Source organism: Protobothrops mucrosquamatus, unplaced genomic scaffold (genome assembly GCF_001527695.2).
Source record: "Protobothrops mucrosquamatus isolate PMUCROS unplaced genomic scaffold, P.Mucros_1.0 scaffold682, whole genome shotgun sequence".
NCBI classification, from domain to species: domain Eukaryota; kingdom Metazoa; phylum Chordata; class Lepidosauria; order Squamata; family Viperidae; genus Protobothrops; species Protobothrops mucrosquamatus.
In genome coordinates, this window is record NW_015386969.1 from 1,213,205 (window position 1) to 1,237,686 (window position 24,482).

Consider the following 24,482-nt stretch of genomic DNA (forward strand, 5'->3'; position numbering starts at 1 on the left):
ACAACAGCCTGAATTTGCAAAAAATATCTTTTACTATGAGCAAACATGCAGTAGTTTGTCCCCATAATTCATCATTTAGCCAGCGATATTTTTCCACAACCCTCCTGTTCCTCTATAAATCTTTTATATGATCTCCTGGCATTTCTGGTCCTTTTTAATTAAACAATGCTTTGCCATGGCTTATCTTCTTTCCACAGCACAATGTGGAAGGCACGATGATTTTTCTCTTTTGCGTTGATTGGGGGCCTTTTTCAGGCAAAATACGATTGTCTGAATCTTTCACCTGGATTTTCACATCACCCTTGCTAAAATGCAGTGAAGCATGATGATAAATTGGGCCAATTGTGTTTATTCAATCCACCTCATCCATACAACTACTGCATGGCTGAACACAACAGGGGTTCCAGATCCTGAGTCTGCATCCTAATGTCCATCCTGTCTGTCTTCTCCCTGATCAGGATCAGCCTATGGGCCTCTTTAGGATCAAAGCTTCTGGACTGACATTCCTTCAGCTAAGAAGTTCCTCGGGAGCTGTTGTGGAATAAAACGAAAGGGAAAAATCCTGTATTTCTTGCTGGGGGGGAAAAAAGGCACGGTACAAAAAGAGGAATTACACAGAGAAGGCTTCTTGTTCTGAAACTTGCGCTTCCACCTGCAACCCCCACCTGCGGACAGAATTTCCCGATCTCTTTCCCCCAATTAATTGTCTATGGCGTGAACCAAACGCGCATGCGCCCTCCTCTAATCCATCTTTGGAATCCAGGCCAGCAGGTATTTCACCTTTTTTGCCGGGCGCAAGCGCACTGGCCCGTCCCCACTGGCCCTGCTCTAGCAGGTGTATCGCCTCTTTCCTCTTTCTCCCGCAGAAGCAAGCGCGCAGGCGCGTTAGAGCTCGCAGGTGCGGTGGGGCTGTCCCTCCCGGCGCATGCGTGCCCTGCTCACCGTCTCACCCCATCCCGATTCCCCTCCCTGGAGGTGCAGGTGCCAGCGCTAGGCAGCTCGGCCGGCAGACGCACGCACGCACCCACGTACGCACGCACGCCCCCTCTGCTTTAGCTCCCGGGCAGGCGAGCTTGCGTCTGCTATTCCGCAGAGCCCGCAGAGCCAGGCGGGAGGCGGCGGGTTTAGCGGAAGGCGGCCGAGCAGCGAGCCGCTGCTGCTCTCCCCCTTCGCCTCGCCGACCCGACCTTCGAGTTCCCGCGCGGCATGAACCGGGTCCAACGAGGTGGAGGAAGCAGTGGTAGCGGCCTCGGCACTATGGAAGTGAAGAGCAAGGTGGGTGGCGTCCGCGAAGCAGAGTGGGAAGCTGGATAGGCTTCCTCGTGTGTGGCTTCAGTGGCTGGGAGAGGGAGGAAAATCCCCCCCCCCAAAAAAGTCCGATTTTTTAAAAAATTGTAGTTAAAGGAGGGAAGACAACATTGCTAAGGGAGGCGGCTGTCTTGTTTCGGGGCGAGAAAGGGTTTCGTTTAATTAAGGATTGGCTTTTATTACCCCTTCGCAGCAGAGGGTGAATGTGTTCCTGACCATGTAGAGAGGGCATTTCTGTTGAGGACTTAATAATCCCATCCACCTATTTGGCGCTCGCATTGTACCTGCTGTAGGGTGTAGGGAAATAGTTTCGATCAGAGGTGGTGACTACAGTTCACCGTCAACCTTGAATTACGACCTTTTTCTTTAAAAAAAAAATCCGATAGGATTAGGATGTGATTATATACTAAGAAGAAACAACATTCCGTGTGTGTTACCTTTGTGGATTGATGATGAATTGCCCACCCCAAACAAACTTATCTCATTTTTTTGTCACTAAAACCTACCCCTACCCTCCCTCCTTCTTATGACATGTTAGGTGACATTCATATGGGATTAAGTGTCAGCTGGAAGGTGAGTTGAACTAGGTAGTAATTTTGTCCCCAGAATCCTGCTTCATTAAAAATGTACTTTAAATGAGTAGGTGCAACAATTGCACTATAGGAATTCACTAGAAGATGACTTAACTCTTCTGAGTTAAGTATTAACCATTTTGTTTTGTACAGGAAAATGCTAGAATTCCCTGTTGCCTTTATAATCTATGTGTTTGTAAAGATACAGTAAGAAGCCTTAAAGGGAATATGGATGATTATAGAAGTAGGAGATGTTGGCCAATATTCATGATTGGTATAAACTAATAGGGTGTGGTTATGTGTAGGCATTACCTCTTTGCCACAGTTTGCGTTCCGCTCTACACACAGCATATTTGTTCCTTGCTGTAATAACTAGTTTTGCCCAGACAGAAGAATCTCAGAAATTGTATTAGAATTCTGTTCTTTTGCTATTTGTGGGAGAAGTATTCTTGTTTTTTATCAAGTATCTGTCTTACCTGAGGAAGCAGTGATTAGTCACCATATCCATTTCCAGGCATAGCCGTTAATCCACAGATTCTGCAGTGTGCCATACAACCTTAGATGACATTTAAAAGATGTTATGTACTACATTATTTAGAAGTTGTCCTCAATATCTTTATATATTTTTTAGCTTAAACATTTTTAATCTGGTTGCAGATCAGATCACATTTTAAGAACTTGTAAAATCTCTTATGAACAGGGTGTAGGGGATGCCATTTTGAGCCTTCTGTTTCCTTTAGCCATGTAAATTTAAGTATACCCTTGACATTGCTCACCAGGATACCATAAGCATTTTTGAAATTGTGCACACCTAGGTGCTTGTGTTCTGATATTAAAAGTTAACAAAACTGATGTAATAATACAATTTTACAGTGGATTATTTTTGAAAAAAACATAGACTAATTTCCATTTTAGGGGATTTTGGAATATTCAGAGGCCCTGAATATGCTAATTGTATCTGTACAAAATATGTACCCTGAGGTGATTTCTAAACTTCTGTGTTCTTGTACACACCCAAGTACATTATACTTTTCTATAGATTAAGCTGCTCTTTTTATTATTTGTGTAGTCATGCCACAAATTAAAGAGGTACGCTGTGATACACATGACATTTTGAGTAACAGGATGTGTCATACTATAGTCTGACTAGGAGAGAACATTTTATCATTCATTTACTTTTGTGTTAACTATTAGTAGATATGGTGAAGGGTTTTGGCATTGTTCTTTATTAAGAGGAAAAACTATGTTTTGACAGTAATTGCTATGAGTTATAGCTTAAATCCTTTTATTGATGATAGCTAAAATTTTAGATAAGCAACAAATGTGTTCCTTAAAAACCATTTACCTGGCCTCCAGGGTTTTAGATTTAATGTGAAATACAATCTGCATATTCTTGTTTCCCTATTTATGTAGCGAGGTTTACCACTCCTTTAAAATATTAATGTATTCCTAATCTAAGTTCTCTGTACTGTATTTCCTATTTTTTTAACTTTCTTTTTACTAAGACAATTTGCTTGCAATGGTCACCATATCGCAATAATATGTAGATTTTACAGATTGGCTGCGCTTCTAAACTGCAAGTTCCAAAGCTTTCTGAAAATGAAGGTATAACTGTAGTTCCTAGTTGTATCTGAGTAACAATATTTTTGCCACTTGATACAATGTATTGCCACTTTTCATGTTTCTTTTGAACATGTACTGTTGCATACAGAAAGCAGGGCATGAAATCAATCTTTCCTAAAGCTCTAATGTTTATTTCTTTAATTATGAATAACAAAAGCTAATGAGTATAAAATGTTTATTTATCTTTTCCTCATAACTATACATCTGTTAGTGATCTGTAGTGAAACGATGAAAATAAGTGGGAAATATTTATAGAATCATGTAAAAGGACCATAAAGCAGAGAACTAGGGTTTTTTTTGCACATGCATACATTGAATTTTGTAGTAAAAATTACAGTCTAAGAATCCAAATCAGAAAAAAACTGACTGGCACCAGTCAGGGGGAATATGTTCCATCCATGTTATATTCCTGTGTAACAAATACCATTGTTTCATGACTGCATCTTCAACACTACTTGCATTTTGAGAAGATATCTAGCACTACAAATATTTTTATACTTACAAAGTTAATTTGGGAAACTGAACAATCCTGAAGGTGTGGGACAGACTTAAGACAACCTTTTATCCTGAACAAGAATGGAGCCTGGAGATTATCATATTTTTTCCCTTTCATCTTTCATCTGATCCTTGATCTTTTAACTATGGCATGATGATGTGGTCAGGAGAAGAGATTTTTTTTAATCTCTATTACCCTCTTAAGTATACATCTGTTTATGATCTGTAATGAAGCTTAATAAAAATAGATGGGAAAATAATAATAGAATAAAGTAAAAAAAATTAAAACAAAAAAAATATGTGGGTAAATTATTTTATAAATAAAAGAAATACACAAACAAATAAGACATCATGGAGGGAAATGTAATGGCGTGCAAGAAGAAAATGAATAAGCTAAGGAAGCAATCTTCGAAAGCACTCTAACGAAGATGGAAGAGTAATAATAAATGCAGGCTTAGTTTTCTTTACTTAAAAAAAAAACAAATTTTCAGCCCTGTGGAAAATGTATCAAATCTCAAACAAGTGAACTATGGAAAACCAATATGGTGTCTGATCTAGTTTTTAGTTCTTTATGAGCATGGAAGCTCCCTGGATGACTTTGCATCGGTCACTTTCTCTTAATCCACTTTTTATATAATGCAATGTTATTGTTTTTATAGGACAAAAATAGGTCTTTTCTGGTACTTAGATATAAGCACACAGTGAATAAAAATACTAATACTGAACAAGATTGGCTTGGCTTGGCTTGGATCATGGAAAAGTAAGGGAACAAAGCATAAAGGTTGCAGAGTAAATATTTGGAAACAGCCTATAATTCTACCAATGTGACAGAAGTTACTTATGCAGTTTTTTAAAATGTAGATATACAAGTATGACAACATAACACAACATCTGTTTTGTTTGATTATTGTATAATATAAACTTAATAGACTGTATAGGATTTTATTTATTGACTGATTTAGAAAATGTATATAGTTGTCTACTTAGTCACAGCAACTCTAGATGGCTTATAAACAAAGATGTTTACAAGAATGCAAGATGGTTTGAAATTAAGCCCATTTATTTAAATGCTTTACAAGCCAAGGTGGAGTATTGAGGTGGTTCTCTTGCAGTCTAGTCAACCTCATAGGATTGTTGTGAAAAATAGAAGGCGGGAGGTATTCTAGGTTATACAAATAAAGCTGAGATATAAATCTAGTAAAAAGACTTAACAGGAATGATTTTTTATTTCTTTGATCAAATCATCCATATGTGATAACTGTTTTCACAACTAGTTCTAAGTTCAGATTTTATCATTGTATTATTGACTGCTAAAATTATGAACCCTATCCTTTCCTGAATTAGGAAGCGCCATTCCCAGTTGCTAATGCCTTGATCATCTCAATTGCAATGTGGTCTACACTGGGCTGCCTTTGAAGAGCACTTAGAAGCTACAATTGACCCAGCATGTAGTGATGCAGACAGTATGCCTGTGTTGCACCATTGCTCTGCAAGCTGCGCTGGTCCCCCAAATAGACTTCAAGGTGACAATTACCACCTATAAAGACCTTCATGAGGCAGGGCTATTTGTGGGACTCCTTATCTGATTATCTCTGCCTATCCCACTAACTCTGGCAAGGTAGGCGTGTTCCAGGTCCCATCTGTTAAGCAATACCAACTGGTGGGATCAAGAAGCTTGCCTTCGCTGTTATTGTGCCTGTCCTTTGGAACACCATGTCCCTTAAGATTCACTTGACCATAAACCTGCTGACATTGTGTATATCTTTGTAAACCTGGATGTTGTCTTGAACGTCTGGGGGGTCTGTAAATTGATTGAACCTATCTGTGACTATGTAAAATGGTCTTGTAAAATCAAGGGGGTCAGGAATCTCTTGAAGATTAAGGTGAAATCTCCAGCCGCAAGTCTGCATGTAAGCCTCTGTAAAATTTAAGTCAAATTCAGACCTCAGCGATGTTGGAAATGTATCAAGTTTCTTAAAAATTTAGGCCAAGCAAGTTGAAATGATGAAAAGTAAATTCACGTACACTTGAACTTCAGTTTAAAAACTGTTCAAACATGCATGTACATACAGTAGATTTCCTAGTGTATTTATTTCCAGTAAATAATATTTGCTGTTGCTTTGGCTCATTAGTAATTTCTTTTAGACTTCTGTAGGTGTAGGGGCAGTTGCTTGTTTCTCTGCATTTTGACTACTTTGGTTTTAAAGGTTTTGCATGTTTATCTTGACATTTTTTAAAACATTGTTAGCAGAACTGGAAAAGCGTCTTCATCTTTAGGCGTTGTCTATTGATTGATTGGATTCAAATGTAGAAAATATCATTTGAATCTTTTCTCCATTGCTATTTCTGTCAGAGGCATTGTGAGATTGTACAGAGTGCAGCATATTGGAATATCCACAGGTGCAACTATTGGACAAGGAAACTTATAAATTCCTCTTCTACTTGCACATCTAATATACAGGCTTAAATAATTATGTAAGTGACATGCATGAACCAAAAAAATCTAGCATCCTGTCCATTCAGGTGTAAAATGCTTCTACCACATTCCTTATTAAATGATAGCCTCCAAAGCTAGGAAGGTAATGATTTAGAAGGATGTAGAGAAGTACTTTGGTATTTCCTTTCAAAATAAATTTTAGATTATGAAGTGAGTGAGCAAGAACATGGAGCATAACAGAAGAGCATATAGAATTCAATTGTAGTGGAACCTGAAAAGGGGAAATGGTTTAAGAGATTTACTGTGTAATCTTGTGCATACTTACTGAATAGCCAGATTGTGTTGGATAGAGAACACATTTGTTGGAAAGAGAAATTTACAAGTGTATAGATCCATTTGTTTGCTGTGCCGTAATTACTGTTGTTCAAGTTACTGAATATTATATGCCAAATCATGTATGAATGACAAGAATCTTGGGAATAGTGAGAATGGGGAAGACCAGTAGCTTGACATTTATTTATTTAAGAAAATTTATATGACCACCTAACTCATTCTCAGTGATTTGGCAGTTTACAAAAATAAAAACCCTATATAAAAACAATAAAAAGCAATAACCTCACCCCCACCTGCTGGCAATAACAATCAATCAAATAAGCCACTTGATGAGCTCCATCCCACTCTAGGTTCCCCAGGTCTGTTGGCAAAACCAGGTCTTCAGGGACTTGTGAAAGAATGTTACAATGGGGACCAAACATATCTTCATGGGGATGATGTTCCACAGAGAGGGAGCCACCATGGAAAAGGCCCTTCTTCTTGGTCCTGCTGGATGTACTTCCTCCCTCTGGAATATAATGTGGGAACAGTTGCCCTGTTTTGCCATGCTTGATTGGCAGTTCCACCATCTTATTTCAATGGGATTTTGGTCATAGTGTGTTTGTGTATTACCTTTCCTTTAATGTGTGATTCTATTTTAATAGGGGATGGGAAGTTTGTTTTTGTCTTGTGCTTTATTTTCCTTGTTGTGCACTATCCAGAGCCTTATGGTCAGACCAGACAAAAAAAAGTTAAATAAGTTACTGTATATGCAATTGCAGTGTGTTTTAGCTTCTCAGATTTTAGCTTAATCACTTGAAAATTAAATACAACTGAAAATTTGCCTGAAATGAAAAATTATTCAGCCCATATTTCTGTTCTTGTGGGGTTGCATAAACAGTCATGATAAGTGAAGCCTTTGATGCTCTCTGAGCTTGGTTGCTTGCTTGCAAATGTTTCATTACTCAACTCATGATGATATTATTTAGTGAAGTAATGAAACATCTGCAAGCAAACAGCCACACTCCACATTAAGGACTCCACAGTTCAGCCCTGAATTACATGTATTCTATTGTAGTCATGATAAGTGGGAATTCGCTATATACCACATGTGAAGTGTTTTGGCATATAGAGACCACAGAAGGGTGCAAAAGGAAACATCAGAGAACGAGAATGTTATTGTAATGCAAAGCTATATAGACATTTCAGAAATGATTGGGAACAAGAACTTTCATTTTCTTATCTTGGGTGCAATCCCTACCATGTAATTGACAATTTGACAGTTATAAAGTATTCTGATATATTTCCTATTGTCTGAGTGTTACTAATGTTTTCTGGTTCTTATAGTTTGGTGCAGAGTTCCGACGGTTTTCTTTGGAGAGATCAAAGCCTGGCAAATTTGAGGAATTCTATGGATTACTTCAGCATGTTCACAAAATACCCAATGTTGAGGTCTTAGTTGGATATACAGACATTCATGGAGATCTCCTACCAATTAATAATGATGACAACTACCACAAAGCAGTCTCCACTGCTAATCCTTTGCTTCGGATTTTTATTCAGAGAAAAGGTAAGCATTTAATTAGTATTACAGTCTTCAGTGAGTTTCTTTGTGTTAAATGGATGCTATTTTTTATTTTTTATTTCGGTTTTTGCTGGAATTAAACTTAGTGCTGGCTTGCGAATTCCTGAATTATTTAATCCTGAATTGCTTCTGTCCTTTTTTTCTTGTTACACGATCTAAAACTGTACAAAGTGCAGTAGGTTCCATCTTGTTTCATTTTGTTTCAGTACATAAGATTAAATGGAATGGTGCTTTCCCTCTCCCCACATTTTTGACAGGGCATGATTGTCAACTGAAACACTTTTAATGTAAATCCTTGGATCATGCCTTATAAGTTTGATATCAGTCTCACCTCCTTTGTAGCATTTGCATGAGTTTGATCATGAAGGAATACATGCACAATAGTGATAGTTAATTGCAAATGTCAAAAACACCAGCACAATTACATGAAAAATATAATTTGATTATCTTAGATGGCATATTAAGAAACAGAGCCTTAATCTAAGTTTTAACATTATTCATGACTTCTACTTAATTTTTTTTTTTAAAAAAACCTCTATTGAGAAGCTTTTTTATTAGATTTTTACCCTGCCATTATCACTTTTTCATAAGTAACCCAATGGGGTGAACCTCCTCCTCTTTTTCCCCACAATAACAACCCTTTGAGGTGGGTTGGGCTGAGTGAGAGGGACTGGCCCAAAGTCACGCAGCCAGCTTTCATGCCAGAGGCAACATCTCTGATTCTGCCCTTCTTCAGATCCAGTCAGCTGTGGTTGGATCAAGAAGGAGCCTCTTGGCTACATATTCCTCCCTTTGTGTTTTCATTACTTCTACTGTTGCCCAAATGAGAGAAGCTGCAATTTAAGTGCTGTGTACCAATAAGATACGCTGCTTCGTCGGGCAAAGAAAAAAAAACTGGCTGTGTTTGTGTATGAAATGAGACTTGCTGTTCTTTAGATATAAAACATGTTTTATTGCTCTAAAAGGTTTCTTTGAATTAGACTGCAATTCTTATGAATTGTTTTTCTCCAGAAGAAGGAAGTGGGGTTGTGTGAAAGAGGAGAGGGAAGGGAAATTAGCTGATTCTTCTTATGCTTCTACAAGCTATCAGCTCAGGGAGAACACGCTAGGACAGTAGTTCTCAACCTTGTCAGCTTGAAGATGTGTGGACTTCAGACTGGGGGATTTTGGGAGTTGAAGTCCACACATCTTCAAGCTGCCAAGGTTGAGAAATCTCAGGTTAGCAGGATACCACAGTTTGGTTTTGCATTACATCTGGGAAGTACAGGTAGTCCTTGACTTATGACCATAATTGAGCCGAACATTTCTGTTACTAAGCGAGACAGTTAAGTGAGTTTTGCTCCATTTTAGGACCTTTCTTGCCACAGTTAGGTGAATAACTGCAGGAGTGAAGTTAGTAACATGGTTGTAAAGTGAATTTGGCTTCCCCATTGACTTTGCTTGTCAGAAGGTTGCAAAAGGTGATCATGTGACACCAGGACATTGCTACCGTCATAACTATGAGCCAGTTGCCAAGCATCTGAATTTTGATCACATGGCCATGGGAGGCTGTAATGGTTGTGTGAAAAATGGCACTTTTTTTAGTGCCACTGTAACTTTGAACGGTCACTAAACGAATGGTTGTAAGTTGAGGACTAGCTTTAATAAACACTGAAGTAAGGTATCTCAAGATAGATATGTGCATTTCAAGTTAAGCAATGAGAACTGCGGCTGCTCTGTATGGAATGACGGGCAGATATGAATGAGTTGGAACAAAGGAATCTCAAGAGCTAGAGGAAGGAAGGAAGAACGAATCAATTTTTTTGACTCCGTTATATTTTTTACATGGAGGACTAGAGATACAGAAATTAGCAATAGAACCTTTAAATGTATTTTGGGGACTGTATAATGGTTCTTGGCAAATGTGCGAGGAATGGGGGATTTTTCGATTTTGGACACATCAAAAGAAAAAGCCTTGTTTCCAGTGACCATTGCTTTGAATCCCCCTCTCCCCCAGCTTGAAAGGTGGGGCCAGTTTGGATGGATGGATGGATGGATGGATGGATGGATAGATGGATGGATAGATAGATAGATAGATAGATAGATTGATTGATTGATTGATTGATTGATTGATTGATTGATTGATTGATTCTAAAGAATAAACAAAATTTGGAAATACTTCGGTTGTCTTAGTTAAAATGTAAGTTTATTTATAGAGGGCTTGAAATATATTTATCTGATATAGCTAATAAAATGAAAAATCCATTGGTATTTCAACCTTTCTATGAGTCAGGTCTAACTGATGTTCTCTTGTTCAAAGTACCCTTGATAGAAAACTTATTTGGCTACTCTGAAATGTGTACTAAACATAATGATGGGGACGCTGAATAGTGAATGGTGGCTGAACATTGGTAAACAATGGAATACACATTCCAGCAGCCAATTTCATGTATAGTCAGTGTATCAGGTCATTGTATTGTACTCTGGAATCTAAATAGCTTGGATATGCCAAGATAGTGTCTATTTCTGTGTTTTACAGTCACACAAAGAATCCATTCTGCTTCTGAGTGAAAGCAGAGGCCTGTTGGTTGCCCCAGTCACTCTCCTTCAGTGGCAAGTCATAATTATTGAAACCCAGAGCCAAATAATCCAATTGTTTACACAACCATATATTTAAGACCACAGTCCTAACACAAGTAACTCCCATTGTATTGCATGCATACAAGTAAAGATGTTTGCCATTCTGCTCGCTCCTGTTTTTTGATATCAAAGGTTTGCTCCTGGTGTTTTTAGTTTCCCCAGCATTTCTATCATGTGTATTTCCCCCAGTGTCAATTTTGATAAGATCTAAGCTGAATCTCTTGAAGCAAGAGACTGATTCATAAGTCAAATTTAGCAACTGTGGCTAAAGTCCTTTACTAGTCATATGATTAGAGCAAATCCACTTTGTAGGGATGGGATTATTTCTTACATTTAAGCACCATGTATGTATATTGTTTCTCTAACAATGTATACATAATGCATCCATATTTTCTGATGAACTAAAAGAGTTTTGCAGTTCTAAGTTTGGATAGGAAACAGCTCCTGTTTCTTCCAAAGGTATTGAAATTTTATATTGATTTTACAAATACTGAGAACCGGTTCTTACAGTATATTTGTTCAGGGTTTTTTTAATCACAGCTCTGTCGTGGCTAAAATATTAGTACATTTTAGGGGGTCATATGTGGCAACCTTCTGTGTTTTAGCTCCTAACCTGTGGAGCTAAAACCTCATTATAAATGTTAATCCTTTACCTCCCTTTAGCCTGTATTTTATCTGTGGGAAAGGTTTTGAAATAATTGTTCATCAACTGCTTGGTAATTCAATAATTCTGTACAAATTCTAAAAACAGAGATTGGATATAGTAAAGACCTCCTTTACAATTATACTGTATAGAAATGTTTTCAGTACCCAAGTCTTGAAATTTATGATACAGAATTACTTTGAAATGCTGTTTAGAGCATTGTGTAGATTTTTGTGTGTGTAACTTTAAGTTATGTGCAGTGGCTCAGCAGTTAGACATGCTGAGCTTGTCAGCTGGAAAACTGACAGCCTGGATTCAAGACCCAGACACTGCATAACATGGTGGGCTCCCATTACTTGCCCCAGTTCCTGTGCACCTAGCAGTTCAAAAGCATGCAACTGCGAGTAGATAAATAGGTACCACTTTGATGGGGAAGATACCAGTGTTCCGTGCACTTCAGCATATAGTCATGCTGGACACATGACCATAGAAATGTATTCGGACAATACTGACTCCCTCCGCTAAGAAACAGAGATGGGCACCACCCCTTAGAGTAGGACACAACTGGACAGGGGAAACCTTTACCTTTACTTTTATGTTTTAATTGTAGTTCTTTAACCAGACTTGATTCTTACAGAGTAGGTTGCTTTTTGCTTTTATGTATCTGAACTCAGTGACAAAGTTTCTTGCACATTACATTTAGTCATGCTAAATGAGATTTCTGCAAAATTATGATCTCAGGAACCTTGGGAAGAAAACTATTTTCTCTCATTCTGGAGTGCAGGACATAGAATAATGGATCTGTGGTAAGGGGAAATAGATTCTCATTAGCTAGAAAAAAACTTCCTGAAATAGAAGCAGTTCACAATTGCCTAGAGAGGATAGTCTCCCCTTTATTGGATCTGCTTAATCAGAGGTTATATGGCAATCTATCTGTGGTTTAATTTGGATTCCAGCCCTAAAAAGCGTATTGACCTAGATCAGAGGTCTCCAACCTTTCCGGGCTCGCGGACGGGAGGGTAGGAGAGTAGCTGGTATGGCACTAGTAGCCCCGTTCGTGCATGCAGCATGCGCTGGCATCATGCTCATGTGCGAACAGCCATGCACACCTCCACAGTGGCTAGCGTCCCTGTTCGTGCATGCGCAAATGGGCAGTGCAACCCACCTGGACTGGCGTCCCTGTTCGCGCATGCGCAAAAGGGCCTCAGACATCCACCCCACGCTAGCACCCCTGTTCACGCCCATGCACAAACGGGACCACGGATGCTAGCAAGTGGGGGGTGGGAATGCGTGCCCACGCGTGCGTGCACTGGCCAGCCATTTCCGTGGCCTGCTGGCCAAAAGCCCACAGCCCATAGGTTGGGGACCCCTGGCCTAGGTGGCTTCTTTCAACTCTATGGTTAAAAATAGTTTTTCTGAAACAAAATATCCAGAAAATTGATCATAGTTCAGTGAAAGAAGACATGCTTGCTGAAATGTTAAGAATGAAAAAACTAGTTCAACTTACACAATAGCCATTAAGAGAAGTAATCTGATAGTTTAGACTTTGCACTGAAAGCAGCATTTTGTAATAATATTACTCAGCATATGCAACATTTCTACTCATTTGCAAAAGGCTGTGTTTTCTTATCGGGCTTAATTTTTGCTAAGGAATTTAGAATTTGTGTCTCTTGATAAGGAGTACATCCAAAGTTATGCAAGAAATCTGTGTGTATGAATGTATATCCTCCTCCACCAACAACACACATACACACAGCCTCTCTGGAATCTGTAACTTCCTGGGAGGCAGCATGGAAAGGCAGGAAATAGTAAGCTCTGATAGCAGATATCATCTCATTAGAGAAATAACCCCATTTAACACAGATAAAGAAACTCTGTCTAATGTAATTACTCAGTTAAGTCTTCATCCAAGAGATATAAGTAGATGTATATGCACTTTAAAAATAACCCCACACAATCTTTGCTTCAAACCTTGCATATATTAGCATAAGGTTTACACTTTAATAGCCCTTTTCTTTTAATGTTCGCAAGTGTTTTCATTTACTGTTATGCTTGTGAAAAATGGGAAAAGGGGAGCAGAATATTTAGTTAAAACAATATCCAGATTTAATAAAGTTTTGGAAATTAAGGAATTGGATTTGACACAAATGAAAATAATTCCTACCTGTAGTAGAAGCTTTGTACAAATGGAATTTCATGATTGGATGTAAAATATTGACTAATATTTGGTGCACATTAAATAATAACAGAACAGACTCAGCAGCAAATTCACTTATGAGTGGATATATTGATTAGCCAATCATTGCTTGGTTATCTCAAAGGTGCTTTTTTTCTTCAAAAGGCAACTGGACTGTTATTTTTTTTCTACTTTGAGGAAGAAGAAGAAAACATTTTCTTCTTCTTGGATGAAGAAGAAGCTTCATCAGTTCTGATGGTAGAACCATTGCTTGGTTAACCAACTCAAGTATTAATACTGAACATGAACTCTGGATGTGTGCTCTCAAGAGAAACATGGGAAAAATGTTCTTAGTTTGTTCATGGCTTGGTTTTCTGGTGTCTTAACAATGGAAAAGCCTGAGACCTATTTACAGTAATGGCAGACTAGGCTGCAGATGGTTTATCGGCCCTGTTTGCTCAAATGAAGATTGTATGGGTGTTAGCTAACGCTAAGACAACTTTATAAGGTTTACTATGGCTTGCAAACTACTCAGTGAAGAAATAGCAATAGCATTTACCAGGGGTAGTCAACCTTGGCTCTTTTATGACTCGTGGACTTCAACTCCCAGAATTCCTGAGCCAGCATGGCTGGCTCAGGAATTCTGGGAGTTGAAGTCCACGAGTCATAAAAGAGCCAAGGTTGACTACCCCTGATTTAGACTTACATACCACTTCACATTGCTTTATAGCCCTCTCTAAGTGGCTTACAGAGTCAGCATATTGCCCCCCAACAATCTAGGTCCTCATTTTACCAACTTCGGAAGGACGGACGGCTGAGTCAACCTTGAGCTGTTCAGAATCGAACTCCTTGAGTGAGCAGTGAGTTAGCCTGCAGTACTGCATTCTAACCATTCTAACTACTGCACCACCACAGCTCTTGAAAATAACCCATTTTCAAACAAAAAAGTTCCAAAAGTAAGGGGAGAGGGGGGGAGGTTGTTGCATACACAATGTATAATTGTACTATTCTTATTGTCATTTCATGCTTTCAGAGTTGCTAACAGGCAGTCAAGTACAAACAGTGCAACATAAATCTATATTTTGCTGCAAGATGTCTGATAAAGGCTTTGGGGTGGTTTAAATCAGTACAGTTGGCCAATGCAAACTTTAGGTGATATCTGTGTCGTATATTCAGCATGCAGATTTTGGTTCACTTCAATGAGTATGTTTATTAAAAGCAGTTCACCTTTTCTGCCCTGTAGGCATTCCAGTTACTTATGATAACAACTTTTACTTCTGGTTTATTATTGCTGCAAATTTAAACTGATTAGTTGTTGTCAGAACAATGGTTCCTCTGTACGGAAGAATACTCCTTAAAATAAATTATTCAAGGGTTAGCACAAGGCTATACAGTCATGCATGCCGCCCTGCTGAGTTTTTAAATTATACTGTATATATTGACAGAAGTGCTTAGCATGTTCAGCTGTATTTTGGTTTAGCTCAGAGTGTCACTCAGACCCAGAAATATAGTTATTTCATGGCAAGCTAAGAAGCTTTTAATAATAGAATATGACTGTTTGTTCTTGGTTAAGCAGTGCCAGCTGCTATCACTTAGCATGATGTCTGAATCCATTAAATTATGATTAAACATCAATTAGTCTTCCAGAAAAAGGATATGGGATATAGGATCAACCCCGGAGCAGAATTTTCCTTTCTGCTACTTTATTTTCCCCACTGTTTGAGAGCCATATCACCAAAGTAGACTTGATCAGAAAACTAACATATACCTACTTGCTATCTGTAATTTTTGAGATGTTTAGAATATTACATGATCTGAAGAGGAAACCAGTTTTAGGGGTTATATCAGTATTATTTTTTAATAAAGTGTGTGTGAAAGAGAGTTGGTTGCACTGGCTCCAAACTACTGTGTGCTGCTGTTCTGCCATAAAACAGATAAAGATCATCTTCATTTAGGAAGATAAAAGTCTCTCTCTCTCTCTCTCTCTCTCTCTCTCTCTCTCTCTCTCTCTCTCTCTCTCTCTCTCTCTCTCTCTCTCTCTCTCTCTCCCCTCCCTCCCTCCCTCCCTCCCTCCCTCTCCCTGTGTGTGTTATATGTTTGCCATGATTGCCAGTAGGTGTCCTGTACCTATACTGCCCCCAACTTTGGAGAGTGGACAAATTGCCTAAACATCTTCCTATGCTACTTTTCTCCAGAGCTCATCTTCCCTAAAAATGGCTAACCACAAGTTAAGGTGCTGAGCTCTATGACCTTCAGTAGTTATTTGGAACCCTCTAGCCAAGCTTGCAGCTGCTGCCTGAAACAGACTAGTCCTTAATCAGTTTCACATTGAAGGCTTTTGTTTACCTCTTAAGTGACTTGGCTTGCAACTGCAAGCACACTAAGCAAACAGCCAGCACAAGTGCATTCCTTTTGATGTGTACCCCACATTGTGTGCCTAATTACTCTCATGTAATCCCTGCCTCTTCCTTTCAACTTCCCAATTGCAGTCACTAAAGGAGGACTATCTGTATATTTATCCAAAGCAAATTACAATTGTCATTTGCATAACAATTTTATTACAAGTGTTCCTGAATCATTCAAAAACAATGTGCCATTGAACATTGTGAAGTGAAATTCAGGTTGTAAGCTTCAAGAATAGATAGTTTATTTGGAAATACAGAAATTTATTTCTAAGGAATCGTTTTGATATAATGGTTTTCATTTCATTTCATTTCATATGAAGTTCTATCTATATTTTGTAAGGTCTTTATATTCATGGATTATTTAATTTACTCTTTTCAATTTATAGTATGTTTCCTTTAGCTGTGACAGCACTGCATTACTATAATTTTATTTAGAAACATGAGATAGGTACACAAGGAATCCCAAATTCTGATTTCTTATGTTGCGGTTCATTTTTAAAATTGTATAGTGATAAATGCCTTTTCTACCTATCAAAATAGGATATCTAATATATATGTTTTGAGAACAGATATTTCTTTCTATATACAATTTTTCCATTATTTTTATATTAAAAGCTGAATAAAATTAATAAAACTCAAGAACCTTTCTAATTTAAATTTAAATAACAATGTTGCTTTTGAAAAAACTGGTATCTTATAAAATGAACTTTCAACTTGTATTGAAGCTGAACATAAGAAAAATACTTTTAACTTTAACCTCAGTTTAAAATTTGCTTACCTATTGCTTTCAAAACAGTTTGCATTTCATTTAGTAAATTGTAGCAGCATTCTTTTCCCAAACTGTTTTCTGGATCAGATATCATAGTGATCAAAAACTAAAATATTAGCTTTAATGGATGTCCAAAAATATTTTAAATTCTACTGGGATAGCTGTATAAACATTGTAATTGAGGTAACCTGTGACCTCTAATTTTTAGAAGCTTAGCCATATTAATCTATTAATAAAAACAGGTTTTCATTCCACTGTGAAAAATACAAAAGGTACTTAACTATAGTTTCAATCCCAAATTTTGAAAAATAATTATAAAATTATTATTATAATTATTATAATAATATAATTATAAAATAATTATAATTATAAAATAATTATTATAATATAATAATTATATTATTATAAAAATAATTTCTAAAATGGCTCACATTAACAGATAGAGGTTCTGCCTGCAAATTTAAAAAAAAAAGACATAAAAGGTTAGAGGAGTTGAACAGAAAAAGAAAAGGAAGGAAATTATGTATGCCAGAGCAGATAAGCCGTAAAGCTAACATTTTTACCTGGTTATGATGAACTTGATTTTTTTGAGGAGGGGGGCTGATAGCCTTTCTTGAATAGCATTTGGTGGACCTTGATCTCTGATCAACAGATAACACCAGAATTTGCTGCTGTTAAGTTCTCTAGTTTCAGAACAATAGTTGGAAGCTGAATATTCTGTATGGAATAAGCGATGTGGTCACTAAGCGAAACTACATGTGACAACACAACTTAGCAATGGCAATTCCAGCAGTCCCAGTTGTGGTTATTCCGCTGGGATAGCATTGTCATTAGGCAAGAATCTCATGCTTCTCCTGCCCTGATGTCCTTGCCTTCACTTCAACTCCCCCATCTGCCTATCTTTACCACCCCCCCATCTTCTTTTTTGGACATCCTGTACTCCACCACATACCCCTGCTACCCCCACTGCCACCCTCCACTGCCAAGAACTGACTTTGCCATCTTCTTCCTCCTGTTGGTGGCCCAAGATCTATGGTACTGGACGAGGGTGCAGTCTTAGGATGCTCATGGTGAGGGCAAGAAGACAGTGAGCCTTGTTTGCTGAACAAGTTTGCCAGGCCTGATGGGGAAGAGGCAAGGGAATAGTGAGGTTTAGCACTCTCCATTCACTTATTTTGTGTCAAACTCAAGCAAGCTGACTACTTTATTATATGCTGCCTATAATACAGGAATCTCCCCAGACTGCTTGCCTTCCTTTGGGAACAGGTAGATAAGGTTCCATGGAGCTGGGGGAGGGGGATCAGCTCTAGATCTTTTGTAGCTATGCAAAGTTTCAAGGATATTTCCCCACTTTAGCCTTCTTCCCTGCCCTAGCTGGGTATTTCCCAACATTTTGATAGATACTTACCCCTCACAAAGCACCACAACTGTGTGTTCTCTTTTTAATCTCTCCCTCCATCCATTTCCCCATCTTTGCTAAGCATTCGGTCAAACTACAGAAAATCGACTACTTACTCTACTTGTTAGGTATTTCTCACTTTTAGTTATTCATAGTATTTTTCCTTGATCCTTGAACATTAATTTTCAGTCCTGTAGTTCTTGCTACATTGTACGGTGTGTCAGATTTGCTGCAAATCATTTGGTTTCTCAGCCAACAACATGGGATCATATGTATGTATATCTAAACATATATTCATAACCCTAACCAACTCGCCTCTAAAGTCACCATCAGTATTTCTTATAAACATATCAACCATTCAAGGAACATCACACATCTTTGTCTTATTCTCTGTTTAAAGTTAAACTATCCCCCAAACATTCCATTTGTTGTACTCATATTTTACTCCCATTATGAAATGTCCTTGAGGTATTTAGCAACCAGCCTTTAACTCCATATTCATGCAAGGTATTGAGCATTACCCAAACCTACAAACGTACCGCAGCTTTAATTACATTTACACACTTCTTTGTATTTTTAATTAATTTTTATTGAGATTTTTCAACAATTAAAAAGTATAAATTTTGAATTAAAGCAGTATAAAGAAAATTGATAAGAAAATGAACAAGAAATGTAGAAAAAGAAATAGAAATGGAGAAAAAAGGAACAATTCCAAAGAAAAGGCTTTTGATCTTCCTGATAGCAGTTACAGATTTATATTTTTCTCTAAGATTACATCATAATTTCCTTCTTTCCATAAGCTACCCTTTCTAATCTTGAAACCCATAAATCACAAGTTCATTTTTCAACAAAAAGTCCATATGAGGCTTCTAGTTACTTTTATAATGACATTTATATATTTCTAAAATACATGAAAACTTGCAAATTTTTGTATGGAATACCTGCCTAATATAAAACCATACTATCTGCTCCCATTTTTCATTTATATTCCATTTATTTAAAGGATTTCTAAAGCTGCTGTTCTCACAATTTGTGACTCTGGATGGTGGACATTGATAAAAATCAGAAAATAAGAACAGAAAAAATGTAATACTATGCAAGATCCAAACCAGTCAAAATTCTACCAAACTACTTTCCCAGGGAGACTTAACTAATTTAACCAGATTGTAGTTTTTCCATTCTCTCCTACTTTCCCCTTTGTTATAGGATTAGAGTTAGATGTGTGGACTTCAACTCCCAGAATTCCTCAGCTCTATATCCACTTTCATAATAAAAAAAATATGTCCATCAAGCTATGTTGATACAGGGTTTGTTGTTGTTGTTTTTTTAAAAAAGATCCCCCTCCCATTTCTGTGAATGGACTCTTTACTTGCTCAAATAACAGATTTGGATTATTTTCTAATTGTTTCGGAACTTGAAATATTATCTGGATTCTTCCACTAGATGATAAAATAGAACAGATTAGATTCCGTGGAAAACAGGTTGTTGGCACCACTTATACTCTCCTCTAGTTTTCCTATCCATTCTAGTTTTTGAGTTTACAGGAATATGTGAGACCTCACAGATGTTATCACAGTTTTGCTTAAAGTTCTTACCGTCAGAGAACATTCCTATGACGGCTTTTGTAGGGTATGCAGATTTTTTGTCAAATTATGTAGTCCCTAACATTAGAATTATTTATAATCCGTTTTCCAGTGTAGAAACAATTTACACACTGTTTTTCTGTGGCAAGTTGTGAAAGACCATAAATGATAATGTGTAACTTGATTGAAAATGAGCTCAAGTATGTTTATGTTAGAATAAAGCAACTTTTAGACTCTTGCAACATCTTCTAGACATCTGTAGATAATTTTCCTGGAAGTATGAATAACCTTATCAAAGTAGATTTCAAGATTCTGATGGGTTTAGCATATTTCAGATGACTCTGTTACGCTGTACCATTGCGTACCAGTTACCTCAGCTCTAATTTTTAAACAGCATTGCTCTGAAAGAAGACATTTTTTGTCAAATATATAAAAAAAATGATTCACGTGCAATACTTACAAATTAAATATGACTATAGAAATACAAGTATTTCATCAAAACTTATTTTCTTCTCTTTGAACTGAAGTATTTTGCAGTAGTTGAGGAGCATTTTTCTACTTGGTATGCAGGTTGCTGGAAATATTGGTTTGTGGTTCAGCCACTTGTTAAAAGTATCTTCCAGTGTTTAAATATGTTACTTATTTAGTCTGTTGCCAGTCATTTTACTTACTCTGGAAGAGGGCAGAGAAGAAAGTTTGTGGAATGGTATTTGTTTTCAGGAGATTAAAACCAGGTCATTTAGCTGTTATCCAGATACTTGGCAGCAGTGGGTCCCCTGGCACTTTGCCCATCCTCATGCTTTTTATTCTCAAATACTGAAAGTTGAGAAGTAAAAAAAATGGAGCATAGAAGTACATTTGGAATAAAGAATGCTCAAGTACATATCTTACCTCGAATGACTGATTCTTTGTTTAAATGCTTTGAGTTTCTGCTTTTTTTACCAGACATATCTGTGCTAAAATCCCAGAACAAAAAGAAAAAGATCCAAAATTTATAATGGACCTAATACCACCTTTAAGCAAAATGAATTTTTAGAAATTCATAGAACATAGAATAATGGGGCTGGAGGAGACCCTGGAGATCTTCTATTCCCATCCCTTCTTTGATCAGCAGACCCTTTATCATTCTGGACAAATTGTTGTCCAGGCTCTTCTTAAAAACCTCCAGTGATGGAGCACCCACAACTTCTGGAGAGTTCTGAAGCCGTTCCACTGATAATTGTTCTCACTGCCAGGAAATTTCTCCTTAATTCTTGGTTGGATCTGACTTTAATGACCTCCCAGCTGTTACTTCTTGTGCTGCCCTCAGGCAGTTTGGAGAGTAGGTTGACTCCCTCTTCTCTGTGACAGCCCCTCAAGTACTGGAATAGACTAGACATACCTAGTCCCTGCAACAATCATTATACAGTTTAACCTCCAGACCCCTTATGACCAGAACTGGATGCAGTGTTCCAAGTGCAGTCTTACCAGTGTAGAATAAAGCAACACTGTCATTTCACGTGATTTTGATACTATCCCTATGTTGATGCAGCCTAAGACTGCATTGGCTTTTTTGGCAGCTGCAGCACACTTCTGGCTTATGTATAAGTGATTGTCCCCTAGGACACCTAAATCTCTCTCACAGTCATCACTGTTGAACCAGGTACCATTATTCTCCAGCACTGGAGACGTAGAATCCACCAATGATGAACTGCCCTTCTGTCCCCTCATTTAAATTGTTTATGAAAATGTTGAAGAGTACTGGCCCTAAGAACCTTGAAGTACCCCCCCCCGCATGCTTCCCTCCATTTAGATGTACAGTAGTTCCTTTGAAGACTACATGTTGAGTGCAGTTGGTCAACCAGTTAGGAATCTATCTGGTGGTGATGCTGCCTATCCTACATTTTTTCTATCTTACCAAGAAATAGGCTACGGTCTACTTTGTCAAATACCTTACTGAAGTCTAAGTAAACTATGTCCATAACAATTTTCTGATCCACTAATTTAGTCACTTTGTCAAAGAAGGCAATAAGGTTTCTATTATGATCTGTTTTTAACAAACTCGTTGGTTTTTAGTAATCACTCTACTTGTTTCTAGGTGCTCACGTATTTTAACCCATGAAGGTGGATTTTTCCTAACCACGTATATAACAAAAAGGAATAATTTTGACTTCTACTTTAGAACAGGGGTCCCCAGCCCAGGTCCATGGCATGCCAGCAACCGGTCCATGCAAACAAGTGAATTTGCGGGATGCAGGTAGCAGGCAAAATCACACCATCTCTAATCTGCAGAATAAGCTTTCTCTATGGAACCAGTCCCTGATGCCCACTGCTTTAAAAGTAGTGCTTTTAAAGTTATTTCCCAAAACATTTGTTTGGGGGCAACATGCTGTATGACTGCCTGTTTACCTGATCAGTCCATATTTATATACCGCAAAGGTCTACCAACTTTTAAGGTATTCTTAAATACAGTGTAATTTGGTATAGCTGGGACAATCTAGCCACATTTCTTATGTCAGGCACATTACAGAATACAGAATAATGGAAGGGACTTTGGAAGTCTTCTATTCCAACTCCCTGCTCAGGCAGGAAGCCCTATACAATTTCAAATGGTTGTCCAGTCTCTTCTTAAAAACTTCCAGTGTTGGAGCATTCACAACTTCTGGAGGCAAGTTGCTCCACTGATTAATTGTTAATCAGTACCATTAATTTCCTAGTTTAAGTAAGTACCATTAATTTCCTAGTTTATACCCTCTTTGACTGTTGAGTTTTTGCAAATTCAAACACTTGCAACTGTTTGGTAAAATTTCAACTGCTCCAATAAATGATTCTGATTTTATTCCTCTGTGGTACGGGTAATGATAAAATAGGGCAAGATAGCAATATTTTTGTGGTTATACCTTGAATTTTTGGAATAAGTGTAACCTTTTATTCTTGTTTTTGAATTTTTCTTGCTTGCTTTCTTCTTGCAAGAAACCATGATGACCTTACTTGGTTATATGTTGTTGAGATTTCAGTAGAGTGATTCTGGGTATATCTTTGTGGGCAGCAGAAAAGGTGTGTTTTGTTGGAATGTGTGATATATGCCATGAAGGTGTTGGACCCCAGTCAAAGCCAGGAAGTAGGTTGTGTGTGTGTGTGTGTATAAAATTTCCTGCTACTGTTCTATAGCCCTTATCAACTTGCTTTCTATTATCATCTTATCAATATCTTGACCAGCTTGTAAAATAAATTAGTAGGAGAAAAGTGTTATATCATGTTGAAAACTTCAAACAGAATCTTTTAATGAGTGGTGTTTTAGAGGCTCTTTGGAATATGTTTTGCCTTGTAAGAATTACTAATACATTATTTTCTCCTTCTCCTTTACTTTTGTAGAAGATGCAGACTATAGTGCCTTTGGGACAGATACCATGACAAGGAAGAAAAACGTCTTATCCAATGTGCTGCGTCCTGATAACCATAGGAAAAAGCCACACATTGTTATTAGCTTGCCACAAGACTTCAGGCCAGTGTCTTCTATTATTGATGTGGACATACTTCCAGAAACTCATCGCCGAGTACGGCTTTATAAATATGGAACTGAGAAACCTCTAGGATTTTATATACGAGATGGCTCTAGTGTCAGAGTAACCCCTCACGGGCTAGAAAAAGTTCCTGGTATATTCATATCCAGGCTGGTTCCTGGAGGTCTGGCTCAAAGCACAGGTTTACTGGCTGTTAATGATGAAGTCCTAGAAGTAAACGGCATAGAAGTTTCAGGAAAAAGCCTCGATCAAGTTACAGATATGATGATTGCCAACAGTCGTAATCTGATAATTACGGTGAGACCAGCAAACCAGAGGAACAATGTTGTTAGGAACAGCCGGACTTCTGGTAGCTCAGGACAGTCTACTGATAACAGCCTTCCAAGTTACACTCCACACATTGTGCCACGCTACCAACCTGAGGAAGAAGACAGTGATGAAGATGATATAATCATTGAAGATAATGGGGAGCCACAGCAAATTCCAAAAGCTGCTCCATCCAGTGAAAGTCTGGATTCACTGACACAAACTGAGACCCACCATGAGCCAATGCAGAATGGCTTCATTTCTTCCAGAGAAGTCAACTTGTACTGTTCAACAAGCAGCATTAATGTGGAATTTAAAATTCAGGGTTCTGACCAAAAGACCTTAGAAGAAGATGGGACAATCATCACATTGTGAAAGTGCTTCATTTGCTTTTTCAAATTAAGAGGCCAAAAACTATACCTACTTGGCAGCACCTATACAGTACATACCTCTCAATTACTATATTTCAGTGGCTTTTTATAGTAACAAAATGGAGTTTTGATTCACTTCATTTGTTCCATTTTGAAATCTAGCTGAGTAATATTTTTTGAAACATGGGCTGGCTCTCATCTTACATGTTTAAGACAGAACAAGGGTGTGATGTCCTTTTTCCATTTTTGGTTCTTATCATGCATATTTTAGTCTGCATATTTTAATCTCATTGCACACATCTTGAAGTCAAATGAGATCCAGCCCAGAGAATGCCTTATTTTAACCTAAAAATATTAATAAAAGTAATTAAATATG

The 24,482-nt window shown here is 37.8% G+C and overlaps 1 protein-coding gene across 1 annotated transcript; it reads left to right on the plus strand.

Moving 5' to 3' along the window:
- The first annotated feature begins 1,206 nt into the window (after positions 1-1,206).
- Positions 1,207-24,446, plus strand: PARD6B (par-6 family cell polarity regulator beta). Its single transcript, XM_015818127.1, has 3 exons — positions 1,207-1,275; positions 8,095-8,317; positions 23,281-24,446. Exons 1-3 carry the CDS (start codon positions 1,207-1,209, stop codon positions 24,108-24,110), a joined length of 1,122 nt encoding a protein of 373 aa, XP_015673613.1. The 3' UTR covers positions 24,111-24,446.
- The last annotated feature ends 36 nt before the right edge of the window (positions 24,447-24,482 follow it).